We start from the raw sequence: 24,331 nt of genomic DNA on the forward strand, positions 1-24,331 counted from the left end.
TTTGTGTAAAGCTATCGTCATCATCTCTCTCAGCTTCTCTCCTGTCATACAGTCTGTTGGCAGTTTAGATGCACTGTTGTGACACATTAACCTACTGCAGAGTTGTTATTCACGAATCCCGCTATGCCACCGAAAAACACTAATGCACCCGCCATCAGAAAAGTAGAGACATACACACAGGCAATCACGCTCGTAGTAACACCAACACACAGGCAAACCACTCTCAGGTGTCAGTGCGGGATCACTGTGATCTCATCAGTGGGTCTCACCTCTCCCTCTTGTTAGTCCAATCAGCTGTCATTATGTTCCGCTAATCACAGTCTCAATGTGTCATCACAGCAAGACAGGCCAATCCATGGGGAATGAGGTCATCATCATTCGACAGGAGACGCGCTTGTATTTCTGCAATTAGGTTTTGTCTAATCATGAATAAGACCTCGCGTAGCCTGATTACGCTGCTGTGTCACTGATATGCAACCTTTCAAGCGCTTGATCTTTCAGGAAATAGTTCGTCTCCTACAGTGGTCCAAGATTTATTTGTCTTACAAACTGACTCCTATGGAGAGGTTGTTAACTTCCAATCCAACTGGTATCTGCTACTGTTTGATATGTGTGTCCAGTGCATGTACATGGATGTACAGAAGCAGAATCTCTACTGATGCTGTGGTTATCTGACTTAAATGTCCAAATGTGTAAGAAAACAATGCTTTAAGCATCAATGTGTGGAAATTATATATATATTTATTATTGAATTACTTCCAAAGATTTGTAAAGGTATAAATATATCTGCAATGAAGTGTTTATTATACGATATATTTGTGAAACACAGACATTTAAAAACAAATACATGACAGACTCCGGTTACAAACCATGTAAAACCATGAAAAACTGCAAAAGGATCACAAAGAAAGACATGTAACATGTAATATTTTCTTTAGGACATCATTTAAGACATAGTGCCTAGAATTAAGTTCATTAGTTGCATTTACAAGTCAAAATTTAAAGTCATGTGTGAAAGGAAGTGTACCATCTTTCACTAGCTGGACCCACATCCTCGTTTTATGTTTGGCAACGTTTAAGTAGGTAAAGGTGAATGGCTTGGATGTGAATTGAGCAGCGGTTTGGGGAAGGGGAGTGGCAGCGGCTCCCGGGCCTGACAGATCCACATGTACTAAATAGAAGTGAAGGAGTTAAAGAATTGAAATGGGGAGGCAGGGTGAGGCACATAAATGAGAATGAAAAGCTTGTAGAACTGGGGGAACATATATAGATAAGAACCGGAAGGAGCGTGTTTGGAGTCGTGGTGCTGCTCCTGTAATTCTGATGTGTAATCTCCAATTAAATTATGATGTTTTGCATATAATAGCATAATAAAAATATTACTAGATCTTAACATTAGAAAAAATAAAACTTCAGATGGATGACAGTGCATGCATATTGCAACATATCATTATTTAGTTTAAAAAAAAAACATGCAGTAATTCCAAAATGCAGAAGCAGTGTGTGGAAAAACACTTACCATTAAAAGGGTAATTAAGCCAAATGCATTTGATTAACTGATCATTAGTGTGAGCAGCTCAATGAAAGTAGAAGTTTTGGCAGTTTGGTTTGGAGGATTTAGGTGTGTGAAAGCAAAGGAGGAAAGATCTGCAACGATCTTAGAGAAAAATGGTCAAATGGTCTGGCCTCAAGGTCATGCAATGCTCAGGGAATTTGCTAAAATCGTACATCTCAGGCTCTGCAGGTCACAGTTGGCATGTTAAATGTTAAAGTTCACAACAGTATAATTAGAAAAAGCCTGAACCAGTATGGCTTGCTTGGAAGGGCTGGTAGAAGAAAGCTTCTTCTCTCTAAAAAGAAATGCAGCACAGCTTAGGTTTGCAAGGCTGCATCTGTGCCGGTAACCTCAATCAGCGGAAGCAACGTTGTAAAGAACTCACACAGAAAAACTAAAATTACTTTCATGAGCTATTTAAAGATGGGATGTGCAGTTTTCACACGCTCCTTCTGGACTTTGGTTTACTTTTTGGTAACTAAAAAATGACCTGCTCTAGTATGTTATGCACAGTTATTTATCTGAGTTCGGATTTTAATAATTTTAGAACATTATTTTTATGTTGTGATATGTAAACCCTTAGAATTGACAAAGGGTATCTTTTCTTTTTCATTTCAGATGATTATCAATGCAAAGTACCATCCATACAAAGAATAGAATGCCTTTTTAACAAGTGCTGCAAGACTGTGATAATCTGTTACTGGTTAATTCTTCTCCTGCTTTACATAGGTATGCGTATCCTGGTGAACCTGCTGCTAGACACTCTACCCATGCTGGGAAATGTGCTTTTGCTGTGCTTCTTCGTCTTCTTCATCTTCGGGATCATCGGGGTGCAGCTGTGGGCGGGGCTCCTGAGAAACCGTTGCTACCCTGAGGAAAACTTCACTGTGTGAGTTAAATTGTGCATCTGCATGTGTTTACGGTTGTGTGTGTATAGTGTGAAGAAACTGGACTGTGCTTATTGACAGATATGACAGTGATTTGGCCCAGCATCAAACCGCATTGCTTTCTACTTTCAAGTGATGCTTGTGAAAAATCCATTTCACGCATACTAGCAAAATAATCCCAATTTCATGGCTTTGATTGATTGATTGATTGATTGATTGAATCTTTATTTTGAACATGTTGAAAAAGTATATAAAAAAAAAAAAAGAATTAAAAGAGACAAATGAACAAAGCAAACAAAAGGAAAACGAGCAACCACAACTCCAAATAACGTCCATGTTCAAAAAGGAGCAGGAAGAAGCATGAGCTTATTTAATCCCACCCCTTTTCCACTATCTAGTATCAATAGACTACAGAAATACCTCCTTGTAATTACATTATATGTTATGTGTAATTTTTTTTTTTTTTTTTTTTAATATATACACATATATGTTTCTATCTATCCATACCTACGTATATACACACATACGCACATATACACATTTTCAATAACCCCATTAACACCTGAAGGATACACAACCTACAATTTTATATATATTTAATATATATATATATATATATACACACATATACACACATATACACACATACATACACATATATATATATATATATATATATATATACACATATATACATACATACATATATATACATACATACATACATACATATACACATACATATATATACATACATACATATACACATACATATATACCCATACCAACAAACCCGTGCATGCGCACACACATGAAAATATTAGACAAGAACACCCTATCAAATCTCTACCTTTTCCCTTTCATACAAGATAAATGAAATTTTTAATTTACTATATACATTATCATAAATCTTTCCTACAGTCATTTTGCTTTCAAGTTAGGAAACAACTGTAACAGTAGTTGTCCCACTTTGCCGCTGAGAAGGTGATTAGGTCCCAGCTGCATGCCTCAATATTCATGACCCTGTATGACAGCATCTCCCACTGTGTCTATGGCTGTGTGAGTGACATTTACCAGTGATCAGCAGTGTTTGATTTCATTTTCTTGGTTTCCTCTTTTATGCTGGCATCAGCGTATTAGGTACACACTTCTGATGTGTGTGTTCTAAGGTATACAATATATAACCCTTTATGGCCGGTCGGAGCGGGCACACTCCGTTTTGCATAATTATTTTTAAAGCCCAGTAGAATTGCAACCACATGAACTAGCACAATAATTTTTTTGCATATGAAACCGGAGGAGTTGTACTTCCGTCTTATCCATTCAGCTTGTCCTAGGTCATGGTTTCCTTCCACATATGGCTTTGCAAAAATTGCGAAAAAAGCATTTGCAGCAACAAAAACATAATATTCCAAAAAAGACGCTTTGCCGATCTTTCCTACATTGGAATAAACGTCAGCACGATCTATCTGATGTCCACCAGTACCTGCCCGAAACCGGAAGTGACGTCACTTTCACGGAAAATGTAGTTTTTTCCTATAGGGCTGTACTGCCTCTGCTATGGTTGGGCAGTCAGCTAAACTCCTTCCCCACATCAAGACTCTGATGACACGATTCCCGGTTCACAGGTTTATTGACACAGGGAAAGGTGAAACTGTAACAAACAGTACAAGGCATAATCACTGTACTTATTCACCATGTACATATATAGCAATGAAAATATATTAACCCAGTTTTTTAATATGTCAACATGCAATGTTCATATGAATTACTTCCCTTTTTAAGTCAAATACAAACATCAAATTATGATTTTAACAAGTCTTGCTATAATGAATGCCTCCAATTTGTTTGTCGTTCCCCTTTAACTAGCTCCATAAGCGATTGCTAGCGTAAACTGCATAAGATTGGTTTTATCATTAAACTTACAGAAAAATGAACTTACTTGAAATAAAGTGGTCTATACATGCACATAAAATATAAAACAAGTCTATACATACCCACATACCAAAGGCATTGGATGTATGTGGATGCCACTGGATTTATCTGGCTAAGGCCACCATGCGGCACATGCCTTCTCCTTAATTCACAGACTTACTTCCTGTTTACCGACGACATCATGTCCTATTACAGACTACAGGTTTTAAGGTGGCACCAGAGAGTTACAATTGCATATTTAAACATTTACCAAACCCAAGAAAACAGTCTACCTTAAAAACGTTTGATATCAGAACAAGGGCATTTACAAAGATATGCTGGTGTTTTTTAAATTAATGTTTGAGTTTATGCCTTTCTGTATAGTTTCTGGGATGCTTAGAACTCAAATTACACTTTTGGAAATAGTTTATTTTGATGCACATGCTGTTTTTTTGCAAATTTGCATTTCCTGCAGTACATAAAAATTGGTGTATCTTAACAATAAAACTATGAAGACACTCAAAATAAATTTCCTGTGGTTGGAAACTATTTTGTGCAACTTTTTTGCATTTACAGTTTTGAGGGATAAGCCTCTAAAATTTCTCTAACTAGAAATGTTTCAATTTTTTATAGTTTATTGCGCTTTTTTGCAATTTATGTAGTTACTATGGACTTAATGCATACATATTATTATAATTTGGGATATAATGGTTGTATTGATGTATAGCAACTTAAAATATCTCAAAAATGGTACTACAGCATCTAAAAATATAAATATAAGCTCTGGCGGACTTGGTTCAATGGTAGGTCTTAAAGGGATAAGTCATGTATACCAGATGGAGTCTCTTTGTATTGTCTCTTGTTATGATGGCACAGTATTTACCAGTGGCATGTCTCACTTGATTAACTGATCATCAACAACTGTGAACTCTATAAAAACAGAAGTTTGATAAGACAAGATTAAAGTGGAGATGTTTGGCCATAACATATACACACAGCACCATGTTTGATTAAATGATATCAATACAGACACCTCATGACATTAAGCAAGTAAAGTATTCTAGGGTCAAATATGAGGCCATCTGTCTGACAGCTAAAGCTAAATGACAGTGATCCTGAGCATAGCAGCAACCCTCTGACAGAATGGCTGAAAGAGAAAAGAATCAAGTTGTTGCACTGGACCAGTCAAACTTCAATGAGTCAAAACATCGTAAAGAAAAATGGGCCTGAAAATATTCCACAACAATGTGACAGAGTGATAAAATCATAAAGAGAAAAATTACTTGGCGCTATTGCTACTCAAGGTTGTTCTACAAGCTTTAATAATGGGTTGTACATCATTTTTCACACTTGGCTTAAGTTTTGTTAAATAAGTATGTTAATGTTCATCTCATGTCGCATTTGCCTAAATTTAAGATCTGGTAAGAACTAGATCATTTTTCATTATTTCCTGATATGTAATACTTTGGAATTGGCAAAGGGTGTATTTTCTTTTACCATGGCTGTACTTGCCAGTACACACTTGACTCCCACACATTTGCTGATTATGCAACAGCAGATTTTTAGCAGTCAGAGTGTTGCTTATTTTTAAACCAAACTATTATTTTGCATATTTTTTTAGAGCGGTGTATTAACATATTATTCAGGTTGATCAGAGTGCTTGAGTGTTTAATTAGAAAGGTCTTAGTGTGTTAGCGCTTAAGGACTATTATGCTAAATAAAGGTCTGATATTAATTCTTTGAGAGGTTATAATGAAGTGGGCAGTCAAGTGCAGCATTCAGTTTACTGTTTTGCTCCTTTTCTCTTTTGATTTCAACATTTCTTTGTGATTTGTTTTGCTTTATTCATACAATCTTGGCACGTGTTTGAATTTCAGCCCGTATCAGCCAGCTTACCTTCTTGATTAAATTCCATTATCTTCTGCTGTTTTTAATAACAATGATGTCATTGCCCCCAAGATTCCAAACTACAGTAGATATATTGTGCCATATGGCCACAGAGAGACAAGACAATTTTTTGCACATGCACGTTGTATAAACCTCCTCACCTGATTAGGCTTTGTCTGCCACATGTTTATGACCACAGTATCTCACAGTTGCACTTAAATGGTAAATGGCCTGTATTTATATAGGCGCTTTAGTAGTCCCTAAGGACCCCAAAGCGCTTTACATATCCAGTCATCCACCCATTCACACACTGGTGATGGCAAGCTACATTGTAGCCACAGCCACCCTGGGGCACACTGATAGAGGCGAGGCTGCCGGACACTGGCGCCACCGGGCCCTCTGACCACCACCAGTTGGCAACGGGTGAAGTGTCTTGCCCAAGGACACAACGACCGAGACTGTCCAAGCCGGGGCTCGAACCGGCAACCTTCTGATTACAAGGCGAACTCCCAACTCTTGAGCCACAATCGCCCCTTAATTCAGTTTCTGTAAACTGCCACTCTTTCCTGCTACTCTTTAGCCTTCCCGCCACCTTGTGCTCCATTGGCAGGTGTGTTCTCAGTGTGATGCTTGGTTTTCATGTGCCACGCTGTGCAAAGTCACCAGCAGGGGGTAACACACTTCATTCATGCCTCACTACTCTGACAGTGCTCTGTGTCTTTTTCTTCCTTTTCTTGCTTTCAAGTATTTATCCAGTTAGCAACACACCTATTTGAATTACTTTGACAAACTCTTTCCATTCTGTCCTCTATGTCCTCTGTTGTAAGTCCCTTTCCCCCAGTTGTGGAGTATTAACTCTACTGGTACTGTAAGCCACTGTGTCAGCGCATAAGTTAAAACTTTGTTGTGCCACCCAATCAATGCATGGTTTGTAAGCGACTCTCAGTGGGAAGGCCACTGTTTCTATTGATCACGCGTGTGCCGTGTGCACGTGTGTGTGGTTTGTGGTGGGGTTAAAAGGAGATATTCGGCCGCCATATATGTCAGTAGTATCTGTCTTGCTATTGACTGCAGGATAGAGGGCAAGGACAAGAGAATTAAAGAGGAGAGAGCAGGATGAGAGAAATGAGAGAGGATTGGGAAATAGGGGATTGTTAAAGGGAGAAGAAAGGATTATAGGAAGGGCAGAGGGAAAATACAAAAAATTGAGAAAGAAACCATAAAAACAAGAAATAAACAGCATAAAGAGCTTGTGAAGATGGAAAAGAAATCAGGAAAAATACAGCATGATTTTGAAAAGAAGGAATTTTCCATATTTCCTTATTATTAACCAATGTTTTCCACATTGTTTAACCACCCGGTGAATTTATAGAAATGCCAGTAGTATTCCTTTTAAAATAAAGCAGATAAATTACTGGCAGAAAAATGACAATGAAAGGTCGTATGGCAAGGTTTCACTCAGTGCATATAGCATGCTCTGGTTGCATGTGAGAAAACAACTGTGACTGCATTGCATGCAGTTGGTGTTTAGCTAACCTTTTCCTGTTAGAAGAGTAAAATGCGAGAAGCAAAAAGGGAAACTGAAGTGACGCATATAGACGGAGCAGCGAGTAAACGGTATAGGTCGGGAGGCAGTGAATGTGTTTGTTCAGTAATTGATCTGCTGATGGAAAGGGACTATTTTTATCCTTCTCAGACCCAGACCTTTGCATGAGCGTCCACACCCTGCCCTCAATTACTCCACAGCCAAGTCAAAACACATGCAACTGCAAAACCTGAGTGTGTTAATGCTTTTTCAACCTACCTATATTTTAAACTGGATGATTATCCGCTCTCTTTCAGGTGCATTCCCTGGTTTTCTGCTTTTAGTCATTTGATTGAAATTAACAAGTTATTTTTCCTCTTTTTTGGCACTTGTTTTTAAAATAACCACATTCATGCAAAACTGAATTGACGGCCAAGATTTTATTTAAATTAAGCCACTTGGGAAGATTTGGCATGCTTTTTGATAACAAGTATGATAAACACGTTAGGAAATGATCAGGTGCTTCAGATGGTGACAATCGAAGAGTCACAATTTTGAAATAATACCATTAAGTCTGACAGAAACCAAAGATAACACTCTCCTACTCATTAGAGTCGCTTTCCAGGGGGTAATGGCGCATGTAGTTTACATGTGTAATAATTGTACATGCATGAGCAGATACTTGCCACGCAGTCTAATTGTCTTCTTTGTTGCCTCTGTCTCGGACTACTAATTATACAGCTGGTTCTATCAGGACATCCAAAAGCAATCTTAATCAATACAAAATGAAAGAGCAGCGATCCTGCTCTCTAGATAAAAACAGAGATAGGATTACATAAGCTGCAATGCCTGTCAACGTGATGACATTTCAGCCAACAAGTACTAAGTAATCATTACTACATTGTTGCCAAAACCCTTTTTTAACTCCTACATATGCAAAGTTTGATGGCTGCATAGTTGTGATTCTGTCATGTTGGCAAACAGACAGACAAGCAGATATAAACACCCACCAAAGTACTGCTTTTTGTAGGCAGCTCCTGCTTCAATAGGTGCCTTCAGTACCACATTTTGCCATGATGACACACACACACAAGGTGACAACAATACAAGCTACTATTCATACAGCAAACAGTAAGTGGACACATTCGTTTCAGAGCTCCCCTTCCATGACTTCTTTGCACTCATTAAAATCCTATTTCTAAAAACATCTGAGCATCTGAGAAAGTGATGCATGATTATCTCCACCTATCACAGCCCTGGTCAAATGAGGTCCCTGTTTTTAGCAAGGTAGTCAGGGCAACAGTGCAGAGCTGTCTCTGCTTCAAATAGCAAACCTCACTTGTTATTTTTGCTTTGTCAAGACCAGACCAATTATTTATCCAGAGAGCCGTGGAATAAGGTTAATGCTACCCTGCTAAGATATTTGGATCTTATTTCAGTATAAAATAAAGGAAAACTCAGGTTTCTTTTTTTTAATGATATTTGTACAACTTTCTGTAATATCTGCAAACAAACTGAGTTTTGTGCTGTCACCATAAAAGTGTAGTGGCAGGAGAATATTACTGAAATTATGTTATTTCTGTTTTTTATGAAAACAAAATGAATATTGACAAATTAAAAAGGGTTGTTTTGGCATGTTTTGTTTTAAATAACCCTTTTTTCAAAGCTCCCATGTTCAGGTTCAGTAAATTAGTCACTGAATCAACTGTCTTAACTTCAAACATGGAGTTTCATTATTATATAACAGTCAAGCCAGGTTAATTTTGAACAAGTTCCAGAAACTCCTTCATAAAAACTGTCTATACCAAATTTTGAACTGCAGGTCTGCATTGGAAGCACATATGGTGCATAATCAATGAATGCTTAATACTTAATGCTTCAGAAAGCAGGAATAAAACTCTACTATTCACACAATGGTAATATCCTGTTTCACCCATGATATGAAGCCTAGATTTAATGAAAATATCAAAAAAGGAAAAAAATTTTTATTTGTTTTAAATAACCATGTATAACCATTAAAGACATAAAATATTGTTTGCATGTAAAAGTGTCCTTGGCCAAGATTAGAGTGTGAGCTTATGAATGAATGTTAGTTCGCATTACGTGCAGAACCTGTGATCTCTCATATAGTCGCCTCGATGTGGCTCATTCACATAAAAGGCAGCTGACCACTAAGTTAAGTGAATGGCCTTGAAATTTATATACCACTGACTGCTGCGCTGCAGATGTACTGTGACATCTTTGCACCTGTTCATGGTCTTTTTCCTTACTATATTTATGTGTACATTTCTCTCTTGTTGTTCATTTCTGTTGGTTGTGAGAATATATGTCTCAGCGCGCCACGGTCGCTGCACATGTGAGTGCTCCCCAGATGGGGATGGCTCTACTTGTGTTGCTATTTGCTACGCAGCAGCAAACGATGCAGTTTAAACTGTAGGATATAATGGGTTTCAGAGAGCAGCGGTGCCATTGTCATATAGTATGTGAAAGGAGATTTGCTGTTTCGCTGTTTCAAGATACCATCAGGATCGTTCAGAGACCACCAGGCGCCTGTCTCTGTGGGAACCTGAGTGAATGTGGCGATAACACAGACACTTCTCGTGACAGTGTCAATTTCCCCCTTGCACTGTGTCACCACTGTCCCATCAATTATACACATCATCATGGCTTGTACAGTTTTAAGATTTCCTAAAACCACCTGGAACAACCTTACTGTTCAGAAATTTTGAGCACCTGTACAAAAGTATTTTAAGTTCAGGCTAACAGAATTTTTACTGCTGTCACATGCCAAAATATGTCAAATTAGATCCAAACAGTATGTAAGGTTTAAGTAAATTCATACTTTTGTAACTACACTGTGCTCAAAATAAATAAAGACAAATGTAGGATGGATATAACATGATATGCTGTGTCAATAAAAAAGAATAAAAATGTGGAACCAAAATTAAATAGCTTCAAAATGAGTGTACTGGTGTCATTTCAAGTAAGTAAAGATGCAAAATAGCACCTGAAGGTGGCAAATATTGTGATCACAGTCTCCAAAACTGATAAATGGCACTTCGCCTGTTTAATTATCTCATGATGTGATTTGTACCTTCTGATTGGTAGTGCTGTGATTGGTAGACATACTGTAGTGAAAAGGCAAGTGGCAAAAACAATGTCTTGGAAAAGGTGGTTTGTCTAATTTTGCAGGGCATGAAGCAAAATGCACTGAGATCTTTTTATATATATATCGTCCTCTCATTTCTGATGTTTACAGGCTTTTGAATCACAAGTCTTCAAATATATAAAATGTTTAGTCCTCAAAATGTTTGTGTTGATAGTTCAGCAGAGAATTGTTAAAGTGCATCCTCCATGATTTCTCAAACAACAGCAGAACTGAATTGAAGATTATCACTGTTTCCTGTTATGGAGAAAAACAGCTTTGTCATTTTATTTTTGTAAAATAAAGCAAGGATGCTCGCCTTATATAAACTATTATATCATTTTAAAACTATTTGTGTATCATGCTTTGTCTTGAGTTTGTTGGGTGAAAAACATATGCTAATACTGTGAATCATCTTTTGTATCCTTATTTTAGCTACATCAGCCACCCCTACTCCACCAAACAGGAGAAATCGCAATAAAAACAGAAAACACAGATACTGCTGTAAGGATTTAGTAACTACTCAAACTGCAAACCCAATAAATAAAAAGCAAACAAAGTTAATTGTCATTATCTGGTTTCTGTATTCATGCCAGTGAAATCCAGTAGCAGCTAACAAACAGTTAATAACCACTTCTGCTGGAAAACTAAAGGTGAAAGGACAATTTTTCGCACACTTCTCCAAAATTATGCACAAAAAAAGGATATTATGTAATTCCTAACATCATTTCTTTTGGTAATATCCTGGCAACACATGTTCTAACCCTCCCTACCACACCTGTCAGCACAGCTTTGGTCTACTGCAGCAGCTTCAAGCACTGTCTGCTAGGTGTCTGCCAGGTGTGGCCTCTATAGATATACTGTACATATCACCTAAAGCTCTTATTAATCCAATCATCCAAGGTTGTAAGCTTTTTTTGTCTGAACTGGAAAGAAATTAGTCAAAAGACACAGCCATGTGTGTATATATTTGTGACTGTGTGCAGTAGAGAGAAGGAAAGCAAGGGAGTATTTCCTGTGATAGCATGCTTGCCTTAAGTCATCACTCATACCCCCCCCCCCCCCCCCCCCCCCCCCCCACCTCTTGGTACAGTGCTCCTTAAATGAAGTAAGTAAAATACTTCATTTAAGTTCATGTACAATTTTATGTATTGGGATAAAATACCATGAACATCTTACCTTCGTTATTATTTGTTCTTTCTCCAGCCCATCAGGTATGACCCTGCCTGCGCCATACTACCGGCCAGAGGAAGATGATGAACGACCCTTCATCTGCTCCCTGGCTTCCGATAATGGCATAATGTCATGTACTGACGTGCCAGCGAGACGCGAAGGAGGACGCATATGCTGCCTGGATAAGGAGGACGCTCTCCACAGACAGGCGCTGGGCCTGAGTCCTGAGCCTCTGGCTAACAGTAGTGGTGCTGGTGAAGCAATAGGGCTATGCATAAACTGGAACCAATATTACACTCGGTGCCACACTGGGAGTACTAACCCCCACAAAGGTGCCATCAACTTTGACAACATTGTCTACGCCTGGATTGTAATTTTCCAGGTAGGTTTGCGTGCTAAGGGTAATGAGTAGTAATAATAACCTTCTTTTTGGAATGTGGTTATTTGGTGCTGATGATTCAGTGTTCTTTTGTTCATTTATTTGTTTTTAATTAGATATCTGCATTCTTTTTTTGCATTTACTTGTCTATTTTCCTTAGTTTTCCTATTACTTATTTTTCTTAACTCCATGTTATTTTTTAAATAAAAAATCGCTGGTTTTATATATGTATTTATTTATGTAGAGGAGTTTCAAGGTGATAAAAAACTGTCCTTCACTAGTAGATAAATATGTGGCAAAGTAAGTCTTTTAAAAAAATTATATAATGCTAAGCAAACCCTGGAGCACAAATTGCAAATGTTAACTTTGAGTCAAATCTTTCCTCCTAGGTGATCACTCTAGAGGGCTGGGTTGAGATAATGTATTATGTTATGGATGCCCACTCCTTCTACAACTTCATCTACTTCATCTTACTCATCATTGTAAGTACTTTCTACTAACATTCTAGTGTATCACATGTTTAATTATTATAAACGTTTGGATAAACTATAGAAAAACACAGACTATTGCCTCCTAGTGTGAGTATATTGATACATTTATATGTCAGTAAACACCCTCTGAGTGATTAATTGAACTGTTTTTGAGTGAGAAGTAGAAAAATGCAAGTTAAAAAAACAAGTACAAGTTGATGGACTGCTGAAAAACACACAAAAAATCAAGTGCCGAAAGGGAAAAGTTATCATGTGCATGCTCTGTGCAAAAGTTATATGGGAAATACAGTGTCAGCAACACAATGAGGGTTGGATTGTTTGTGCTGCATTCACATGCTTTTGACTGCCTGTAAACTCTGTTCATTCCCACTGTGTCAGTACAATAGACAGTGCCACAGAAGTCACAGATTTTACACTTTCCCATCAGCAGGTGAACAGTAAAAGAAAGACAAAATAAGATCAGGAAGATAACATGGCAGAAGAAAGGAGATGAGAAACTTTGTAGTGCTGATACTTTCTAAAAGTAAAGGAAGTCTTCTGCTAAGTGGAAGGTTGATGGTTCAATCCCTGGCTCTTCTGACCTGTTTCTTTGGGCAAGATGCTGAAACCTGAGTTAAACCTGATGTAGTCAGATGTTTGTGAATGGGTTATTGATGCGTATAGTATGCACTTTGAGTTCCAGGCGTGAGTAGAAGAGCAGTTTCAATCGTTAAAAAATGTTACTATGAGAAAGATCTTATAACACTTGCTGTACATGTAAAAAGATGTATAATCAGAGGGAAGGGAAATGTTTTGGGGGTATATGAATTTTAATCCTGCGTCCAATTCTTTGTTATTGCTGATGTGATTGCTGACTAAAGTCCATCCACTGTGGCAGATGAGACCTCAGGCTAGCATTGTCAGTGCAAGAATCACCTTTTTGCGAGATATGGATGTGGTGTCACATTACAGCATAATCGCTTTTTCCTGGTTTGTACTAACCCACTGTCTAGAGTCTCATATCACGTACCCCTCTTGTTCCAATTACATTAAGGGCCAACAGATGATTACATCATCGCACTGATTTGCAGTCAGAGTTCATGCCCAAACTGCTGCAATCTGGCACTAAGAACTGACCAAACAAAACAAGCTCCTTTGTTTTCGGGTTCAGTATAAGAGCTACAGAGATTAAGAGATATCGTCTAACTGCTCTAGACAGACTGCTCCCTTTGTGGTGCAAATGCCCAAATAGTTTTGGTGTAACTAACTGACGCAAATGTGTTGCTCCTTTTGAGCTTCCTTGCAAAGCTCCATTCTGTTTGGCAGCCACCCAACGTTTTTAAGTGATGCCGTGGAAGCATTGCTGACACCATGAGAAGTTTTCAGCCACACACTTCCATGGGCCCTTATTGTGCTCTACACACAGTCAGGGTCACCTTGAATGCTTTCATTCTTTTCCTTTGTAGTCCTTCCATTTACTGCCTTTTACTCATCAAACTCTCACTCCCTCATCCACCCCATCTCTCCGTCTGTTGTGTCATTATGACGTTGTAGCACCCCGCGCTTTAAAGTCTGTTAATCAGTCATGTAAGTGTGTGGTTTGGGGTACAAAACTGAGAGACAAAAAGAAGTTTAACCTCCACAGTGTCAATCACACAGTCTCATCTTTGTCTGTTTGAAACTTGATATACTGTCAAGTGTGGAACCCAAAGTAGCTATATCAGAGTGAACTGAGGGGGAGTAAGTGTATAAGAGCTAATCACTCCCGAGAGGGCATTTATTAGGCAGTTACCTGTGTGTATATGAAAAAAGTCTTACCAATATATATGTGATGAATCCAGCATAGGAGCGCATACAGTTGTAGTTACATACATTTCCAAACAACAACAGAGTCCAAGATCATCAGTTTTAACATGTTTCAATAAGTACAAGTTATTCAAATGTGTCACCACTTTCACAAAGTCTGGAATAAGACCAAACCTGTCACCCTCTGATGAGACAAAATATATTAAGATGTTCAGGACCAACCCACCAAGGCTCAAACCTGCCATGAACTAGAAACTGCTAGAACACCAGCATTACTGTCAACATTTAAGGAACCTTTACATAATCATGGACTGAGAGGGTGCTGACCAAGAACAAAGGCCCTGCTCCAAAATCAACATGTTCTAGCTTGACTGACATTTCAGCTACCCACATAGATAAGACAAATTCCTTCTAGAGAAAAGTTTTATGATAACATGAGGCAAAGATTGAGCAATTTAGCCACACTGACAATTTTGGAGAAGTATGGTGAAGTATTCAAACCTAAGAAGACCGTACCAACCGACTAGCATGGTGGTGGTAACATCATGTTTAGCTGTCAGTGGTACTGATACATTGTACAAATTGGATCAGTGGAGTACCTTCAATATTTTTAACTTAACCTTAAATCCACAGCTACACAATTACAATTTGTACCCAGGTGTGTACACACAGGATGTTCCAACAGGAGAATGATCACATAGATGCAGTAAAACAGATGGATAAGGAAGGCAAACAAAAGAGCTTCTGAAATGTTCTTTCCAAAGCTCCAACCTCAACAGTAATGAAAATTTGTCCAAGATTGATTAATACCAGTAAACCAACCAGTTCAAATGAACTCTTTCAATCCTGCCAAGAAGAGTGGTCTAATATCCAACCTTAACTATGCCAGACTCTTCTTGATTACTACCAAAAGCATGAAGTCGAGGTGTCGAGGACCCCATGTGTATTAGAAAAAATCTAAAATAAATTCAAACTTGTGCACCCAATTCTAGTTTTTTAAAGTTCTTCCATTCTGCAAAAAAGAGCAGAAATCATTCAAAGAAATCATTAAAAGATCCAAATTATCATGACATTCATGCCCAGGATGAGTGTGTGCAAACTTCTGCCTACAGCTGTATATGCAATCTGTTTCTGTTATAAGCTAAGCCCATCTAAGTGGTGACGTGTGTGTGATCACACATGCTTTTGTCTATGTGAATATGTATGTGTTTGAGTGTGTATGTGTGTGTGTGTGAGCTTGCATGCATGCATAATGCAGTGATGGTCTGAATGCGTGATATTGGGCTGCCCTCGCTCATTATGCGTAAAGCTGTCTACTGATCAGAATCACAGAATAGACACACACACGCAGATGCAAACCTGGAGGGAAATCAAAGCCCCACACACCTGCAGACCTGCTTTGACCCACAGGCCACAGATGGGTATCTCTCCTCCTCTCACACACCTCCCATCTATGTTTCCTCTCTCTTTTTCTCTTTGTAAATATCTCTGCAGCCGCTTTATTTCATTCCCTCCGGCTTCCTCGCTCTCTCCTTCACCTTTCCTTTGCATCTTTGATCACTTTGGATGAAAGTCTAAAAGTGGAATGTCACTAGGTTTGGATTTTATATCTGTGAATGATTTATTAAGCATCACATCTCAAAATGCATAGTTTTATAGATATGTATGTGCAGTATGCCTATGTATGTACTCAACATGTATTTATATCACTGAAGCAGAGAGATACAACTTCAGATTTTTGATGCACAAAACTGAAACACTGGTAAAAGCTGCTCTATCCATCCTGCAGTCTGTTCTTTTTTTAGTTGTTCACCATTATCCAGTATTGATCTATTCATTGGTCTGTAACCTGCTCAGAGCACACCAATAAAGGCAGTTTCAGCAGTCCCATAGTGATTCCCATTACTGCCACTAAAAGGGTCAGTCAGCATGTACTGTTCACGGGTAACCTCATCACCTCTCTGCTGCCAAACCTTACTTTAACTCATGATAATAAAATCAAACTTATTTTGTGAAAAACAGTGTAAAGAAAGAAAGCAGTGAGAGAGAGTGGTTAGGGAATGCTTGTCAAGCAAAGGCGTGAGAAAAGTAAAAATTAATGTTGAGTGCACGGAGGGGAGGGAGCATTAAGTCGAGTCAGAGAATAAAAAGAGAAGGAGAGAAAGAGAGATTGCCAGACGCTGAACTGTGCTTTGGGCATGTGTTGGCTCTGTCTGTCTGCTCCAATCAGTCTCGGTTTGGTGGGAAGCCAGCCTTCAGAGACCTTTAGCATGTGCGCTACCATTTCTAAAGGAGGAACAGAGCACAGTATTAGAATAGGCAAGTGTGTATTTACCACTGAAGAAAGACCACAATTCTTCACATTTTTCATGTTTCCTAAATGAGCAACATCGTCTTTAGCCATGGGCTGATTATTCAAATAAGGCGGCGTATCTGTGCGTTTTTGTTTTAGTTAATTTTGTCAAACATTGATTTATGAGCTTTTACAACAAAACAATAAACTTTGACATGCCTGCAGGAGTTTGTCTTCCGTCGCACTGGGTTTAATCTCACGGGGTCAACTTTTTTGCCTCTGCGTCTCCAGATCGGTTCATTCTTCATGATCAACCTGTGCCTAGTGGTTATCGCCACCCAGTTCTCAGAAACCAAACAGCGGGAGCACCAGCTGATGCAGGAGCAAAGGGCGCAGTGCCTGTCCTCCTCCACCTTGGCCAGCATGGCCGAGCCTGGAGACTGCTACGAAGAGATCTTCCAGCTGGTCTGCCATGTCCTCCGCAAGGCTAAGAGGAGATCGGCAGCTCTCTATTACACGCTGAGGGGCAAGCCCCCGCCGGCTGGTGGAGGCAGGGGTAACAGGCGGGGTGGAGGCAATGTGAACGGAGAACGGCATCATTTGAGGCATCCGAGATGTGAGTAGGAGGGTTTCAGAAAATAACAATGAGAATATTCTTATTTATGTAACATTTGGCAGTTCTATTTCAGATAAGATGTACAATTACATAAGAGCAAGAGCTGAATTTTAGGTTTTTCAAAACATGATGATGGCCCGATTGGATCGTGCATTTCTTAGATAATAAATCTCCTGAACTTCTTTTGTATACTTGGTTAAAAAAACACAAAAAAGTTCTGTATTTGAGACTGTATCCACATCTTTTTTTCCCCCTGTCACTCTGTTTCTGTAGCGTTCCACTGCCCCCACCAAAACAAGCAAGACCATGACTCTCAGCCACTAGCCAATTCCATCAGTCTGTCTGTCCCCCAAAATCCCGAGGACTGCCCTATATGTGCGTTATCGTTGAAGGAGGGAGTGAGGGCTGTGGGAGATTCCGCCAATGGCGAGGAAAATGAAGAGGATGCGGTTAAGGAGACGAGCAAAGAGGAGAACCACTTGGAGGAGAGGGGAGATGGAGAGAGGAAGCGGAAAAGGACGTGCTTTGGACATTGTAAGGACCTCTGGAATGGTATGAGGAGGAAACTTTGGGGCATTGTGGAGAGCAAGTACTTCAGCAGGGGCATTATGATTGCTATTCTCATTAACACCATCAGTATGGGCATCGAGCATCACAACCAGGTAAGATCAGCTTCGATTAAGAGACCTCCTTCATCTTCACCTCACTCAAGTTCATGCAGCACTTCCACCTTTCACATCAGGTCATGAAAAAATCCACACTGAGTGGTGAGAGGTTTTTGTTTGTTTGTTTGTTTTAGTTTTTGACCCATCTTCTGTTTTAAGGACTCTCTTTTTATTATGAACCTCGCCATTACTTATGTCTGAACCGATTCCAAAAGCCATGAGCCACCAAAGAGAGTGATTGTTTTGGAGTGTTTGAGAGTGACAGTATCAATACAGTGTGTTACCGTAATCATTTCTCCCGCCCCAGCAAATCAGCAGAAGGAAACAGCGTTACGGCAGATGACATTCAGGGCGACGAGTGCGGGATTGGAGGAGCATCAGTGCCTAACAGTTCCATGATCGAGGTGTAAACATTTAGCCTAGCAGTAGACATAACCGAGCTGGCTTTTAACATGGGCCAAGCCTCCTCAGAGGCAGACAAGGCAGGTGTCTGAAAGCGAGAGTGAGAGCAGCCTGCCAAGAATACGCACGCACACGTGAACACAAATAGTTGCACACGCAAACACACAATGCAGATCCTTTTTTTTTTTTTTGCAAACCGTGTGCAGGCGCATAAACAAAATATCTTTTTATATTCTTGCGCATGCACCAACAGAAACACATGGACTCACAAGCTGTTACATAAGACAGCTTTTTTCTTTTTTCTCCATTCTCTCTCCCATTCTGTTTTCTGTCTGTCTTTCATGCTCCCTCCCTTGCTAATTTTACTTCCACCTCACCTTCCCCCTGTTCTCCCCACAAATCCCTCTGTGCACCTTTCCTTTGCACTTTCCCCCACTTGTTCCTTTGTTCCTCGCTGTCTCCCTTCCTTCCATCCTTCCCGCCTTACCCCGAGCGTCTCATCTACTCACCTACTCTTTTTTACCTCCCTCAGTTTCATCCTCCGTCTCCCCGCTTCTCCCTCTCTCATCCGCCCACGCACTCTTTGACAGCGTACAGGGTAGTTGCGCTCTCTCTCTCTCTCTCTCTCTCTCTCTTTCTCTCCCTCATCTCTAAAGACTCTAAAAATAAACGAGGGTTGTGCGGGGGAAAAGAAGAGGAGGAGACAAGCGAGAGAGGAAGCGTGAGGCTTATGCCGGTTACACAGCAGTTTTCAGCTCTATTCCCCGTGCAATTCTGTGCGCGCGTGTGAGTGCGCGCACTTCAAAGCGGGCACGTATGCAGGGACCCACACGCGTTTGCATGCACACACTCGCAGACGCCTCGTTTGCCTTGTCTTTTGAGTCTTTCTCCCTCTGCAAGACTGACAGGAGCACTTACACAGGTGTGTGCGCTGGCTTTGCGGTGCAGAAGTCTTAACTTCAGTGTTTTCTTCTTAAACAAGAACTCTGAAGCCCAAAACATGACTAACCACACAGCTGCTGTACCACAGCACCACAGGGGCTTAGGGAAAAGGTCTGTATTTACAGTCTGATTTCAAATAAATCCTTCTGGATAGGTGTCACATGTGACAGCGGACGATTTATGTGTTCAAATATTTAAGTTTGACTAATAATTTTTACTAATTCATTAGTTTTCAAAAGAAGCCACACATGCGCAGTCACACTTGAGGGCGTAGCTCATTCATTCATATTCATGAAACAGTCATGCTGACTGAGGGCACATTTCAGGCGAGTAACAAGAGAGGACACTTGTCTCATGGGATGGATTTTCAGGGGACATATGCAGGGCAGGAACAGGCAAAAAAGTAACATGGAAGATCAAAGGTATGAGAATATGAGGAGAAACGTTGCTAGGGAATGAAAGGTAATGGGGCAAGAAGAAGGGGGAGAAGGAAGGAGGAGGAGAAAGCAACAGGGAGGGAGTGATGATGGTATTTTGTTTGAGTTAAACTGTGGTGTCAAGGGCCGTGATGGTTCTGTCAATAGCAATAAATCTTATATCCTGTGTTTGCACTTAAGACTCGTAAGGGAGTTATGGGCGTAGGTCAAGGTTAGAGCAGCTGCTAAGCGATCCAACTTGTTTTTGGCGGGTGTTTCCATCTATGTTCATTTATCCATATCATACTATTGCTGATCTGCAGCCTTTTTTTTTTTTTACATGTTTTTCGAATTTTAAATTCATAACAGCCACCTTCAAGCTATGAAACTAGCAAATCTGTTTTGCAGGTCTTTCTTGCTCTTTCTTCTTCATCTCTGACGACAAATCTATCTCCCCTCCTCAGCTGTCATGCCATCATCTAGTTTCAAACAGTCCTTCCATTTTTTTATTTTTTTTTGGTTTTCCTTCTCCCTCTCTCTCTCCCTCATTCACCCTCTGATCGACAGGAGGATATTGATTGGGAAGAGATGTGTCTGCCTGATAATGAGACTCAGAAAAGGGAAAGAAAAAGGCGTGGAGAACTAGGGGTGTTGTAGAGATAGACTGGGAGACAAAGCGGATTAGGGGAGGGGAGGGCTGTGAGAGTGTGTGTTTCCCTGACATGGTTTGCTAACTTTGGCAGGGCGAGCTGGCTATTTCTCCACTGGCTTTTGAAACTAAAATTCACAGGGGGTATCGGAGAAAGCATCTGATCCATATCGCGCATAACTCACATCCACTCGCACACAAAGCGCACTTGCATAAAGCCAGTCTGCGCATAGAAATGGAAATAAACTCGGAATTGACTGGTGTGCGGGGGGGGGGGGGGGGTGCTATATGTGTGGCGTGTTCATATATGTATGAGTCGCTTTGGCAATTCCAGATAACAGGCTTTCCTATTCAGCCAGTGTTTGACACCATGTGCTACACAGGCAATGCACACTCTCCATCCCTTTTCTCATTTCCTGTTTATTTTCCCCCTGATGTGAGTTTTCCTTTACAATTTCACATAAACAGCTGTGCCAGGAAACTGTTTGTTTTCCCACTTTTCAGCCTCTTCTCTTGATCTCAGACTGTTGCCTCTCTCAGATAAGATGTATGTGTTAATTTTATGTGCCAGGTAAGGGTAAATTCTGTCTTCAAGTGACTGACAGTTTGACTGGCAGCTTTTTCAGCGCAAGCAGAGAAAAGTAATACGAGCGCAGTTGTTTTGTTTGGCAGCGGCTCCCGTATCTATTGTTACAGCAGCTGTGATTGAAAAGCACTGGTTTAATATTAACTGTTTTTATCTCTTTGTGTGTATTTGGCACTGCTCTGTTTTTAACTTCAAATACTTGCAGTGCTTGAGCTCCTGTAACCGCTTCCCTTCTCATCATTGGTTTTGTCACTCTGACCTTTTTTCCACTGACATGGCACTGGTGCTTGTGCACATCGTGTAGTATTCCACAGTTGAAATTTAGGGTAAGAAATTAATGGTACATTTTTTGTAATAGCTCTCAAATAGCATGAGAAATCAGTGACTCCAATATTGGGTCCAGCTATTTTGAGGTTTATGGTGCAACAAAAGAGGTACCGGTCTGTATCCTCACTCTTCTGATTTTGTTTTGATGTTTCCACCAAGCCTGAGGAGCTGACCAATGTCCTGGAGATCTGTAACATCGTCTTCACCAGCATGTTCACGCTGGAGATGATCCTGAAGCTCACTGCCTTTGGCTTCTTTGAATACTTGAGGAATCCGTATAACATCTTTGATGGCATCATCGTCATCATCAGGTGTGTGATATGAGTGGCTGATTGAGAATACTGTATGTTCCTTATCACCCTAGTATGGATTATGTGTGCTTACAGAATGAGAATTTTCTATCTTCATGTGTGTAATATTGAATGTTGTTTTTTAAAGACTAACTTAGCCTCTTATCTAATCTTTTCTTATCTATTTCCCCTCATTTCTCTTGACTCTTATTAATTTTGGTCTTCCTTTCCCCATATTTCTTTTGAAATGACCACATACATTTTTACAAATTTCACCACATCTTTGCCATTCTCATTTTACCCCTTTTTAAACACGTGTGCTCCCCCAGTGTGTGTGAGATCATTGGCCAGGCAGACGGTGGTCTGTCGGTGCTGAGGACATTCAGGCTTTTGAGGGTCATTAAGCTGGTGAGATTCATGCCTGCGCTGAGGCGGCAGCTTGTGGTTCTGATGAAGACGATGGACAATGTGGCCACCTTCTGCATGCTGCTTATGCTGTTTATCTTCATCTTCAGGTAACTCTTGGCATGTACATACATATATGTACATACACACACACACACACATATATATATATATATATAAAAAAAGAAAAAAAACCCAGCACGCCCCTGCGGGCGGTTTATCCTTCAAGCTCGGGTCCTCTACCAGAGGCCTGGGAGCTTGAGGGTCCTGCGCAGTATCTTAGCTGTTCCCAGGACTGCGCTCTTCTGGACAGAGATCTCCGATGTTATTCCCGGGATCTGCTGGAGCCACTCGCCTAGCTTGGGAGTCACCGCACCTAGTGCTCCGATTACCACGGGGACCACCGTTACCTTCACCCTCCACATCCTCTCGAGCTCTTCTCTGAGCCCTTGGTATTTCTCCAGCTTCTCGTGTTCCTTCTTCCTGATATTGCTGTCATTCGGAACCGCTACATCGATCACTACGGACGTCTTCTTCTGTTTGTCTACCACCACTATGTCCGGTTGGTTAGCCACCACCATTTTGTCCGTCTGTATCTGGAAGTCCCACAGGATCTTAGCTCGGTCATTCTCCACCACCCTTGGGGGCATCTCCCATTTTGACCTCGGGACTTCCAGGTTATACTCGGCACAGATGTTCCTGTACACTATGCCGGCCACTTGGTTATGGCGTTCCATGTATGCCTTGCCTGCTAGCATCTTGCACCCTGCTGTTATGTGCTGGATTGTCTCTGGGGCATCTTTACACAGCCTGCACCTGGGGTCTTGCCTGGTGTGATAGACCCCAGCCTCTATGGATCTTGTACTCATATATATATATATATATATATATATATATATATGCCACAATACGGCAAATCTCCGTTAACGAGCTATCGCCCCGTGCGTGGGGCTGGACGGAAAACACGTTAACGAGCAAACTGCGCTAATGCACTAGTTCCCACCAATGTAATTGAGCATTGTGTGGCACATCCAACATACTGTTTTACTTTTGTCCATGACGCGCTTACCTTCAGGGTCATACGTCACATGAAAACCAAAATAGTTCCAAACGCCAGATCTGAATGAGGGTGGGGGAGGTTCAATTTGCCATGTTGCAAGGAGAGCTTAACTTCTGTCTTGCTAGCTTGCCCTGCGCTCAGTGAATCTGCACTCGACTACTCCGCCTAGGCTGCACTGTCGAGCGCAGATCCACTGAGCGCTCAACACAGACAGCATCGTCAGAAGGAAAGTTGATAAAATAAATTACAAATGTTGTATTGTTCGATACATATGCGTACCAAACCGAAAGCACTGTATCGAACGGTTCAATATCGATACAAGTATTGTTGCACCCCTAATATATACAGTAGCCTCTAGCCTCCTTCTCCATGGCGGGTACTGTCCTTTGTGGCTGTTCAACTTGTGGCCAAGCATCTCACTGATCACTGCTGCCATATTGTAGATCATCTTGTTAGTCTCGGTAATGGTGGCTGTAGGTATCGTCCGTAGTGCTGCATTAGTGTAAAACAGAATAATCAGCAGATTAGAATAAAGTATAACATTTAGATATTTTCTAAATCACTAAATTAATACACTGACAATGTGGCACAGTGTTTGTTTCCTTCAGTGGTTCAATAAGGTAAAATTTAACAAGCTGCACATAAAAAATAAATAAATAAATACAAATAAAATGTATTCCCCAGCAGATAATCTATAACTATATAAGTTAAATGTAAAAACAAAATTCAAACTTATACAAATTTGATATGAGGTCAGTAAGTGCAGTGTTGGTGTCCTGATTTAGGATACCTGATATTCATGCTTATAGAAGAATAAAACAGTTGTAAAATTGTTTGATGCTATGAAGAAATAATGTTGCATCGAACAGCGTTTTCACACCTATTGTTCGTTTGGTCCGAATCAGCTGATGAGTTTGTAAACTTGAAGCTTCTTCCTGT

The 24,331-nt window shown here is 40.2% G+C and overlaps 1 protein-coding gene across 1 annotated transcript in view; it reads left to right on the top strand.

The window, feature by feature from the left end:
• Nucleotides 1–24,331, top strand: part of LOC146671453 (voltage-dependent T-type calcium channel subunit alpha-1I-like) — a 164,008-nt gene that overhangs the window by 82,266 nt on the left and 57,411 nt on the right. Inside the window, exons 5-11 of the mRNA XM_085403655.1 lie at nucleotides 2,285–2,444; nucleotides 12,120–12,468; nucleotides 12,855–12,947; nucleotides 17,326–17,650; nucleotides 17,924–18,312; nucleotides 21,797–21,948; nucleotides 22,257–22,442. Coding sequence (XP_085259781.1) covers nucleotides 2,285–2,444; nucleotides 12,120–12,468; nucleotides 12,855–12,947; nucleotides 17,326–17,650; nucleotides 17,924–18,312; nucleotides 21,797–21,948; nucleotides 22,257–22,442 — 1,654 coding nt within the window. The remainder of the gene's footprint in view (nucleotides 1–2,284; nucleotides 2,445–12,119; nucleotides 12,469–12,854; nucleotides 12,948–17,325; nucleotides 17,651–17,923; nucleotides 18,313–21,796; nucleotides 21,949–22,256; nucleotides 22,443–24,331) is intronic.

The sequence above is a fragment of the Rhamphochromis longiceps genome, linkage group LG4 (assembly GCF_057381845.1).
Source record: "Rhamphochromis longiceps isolate RC_006_pf linkage group LG4, R_longiceps_female_GT1.1, whole genome shotgun sequence".
Taxonomy (NCBI): Eukaryota; Metazoa; Chordata; class Actinopteri; order Cichliformes; family Cichlidae; genus Rhamphochromis; species Rhamphochromis longiceps.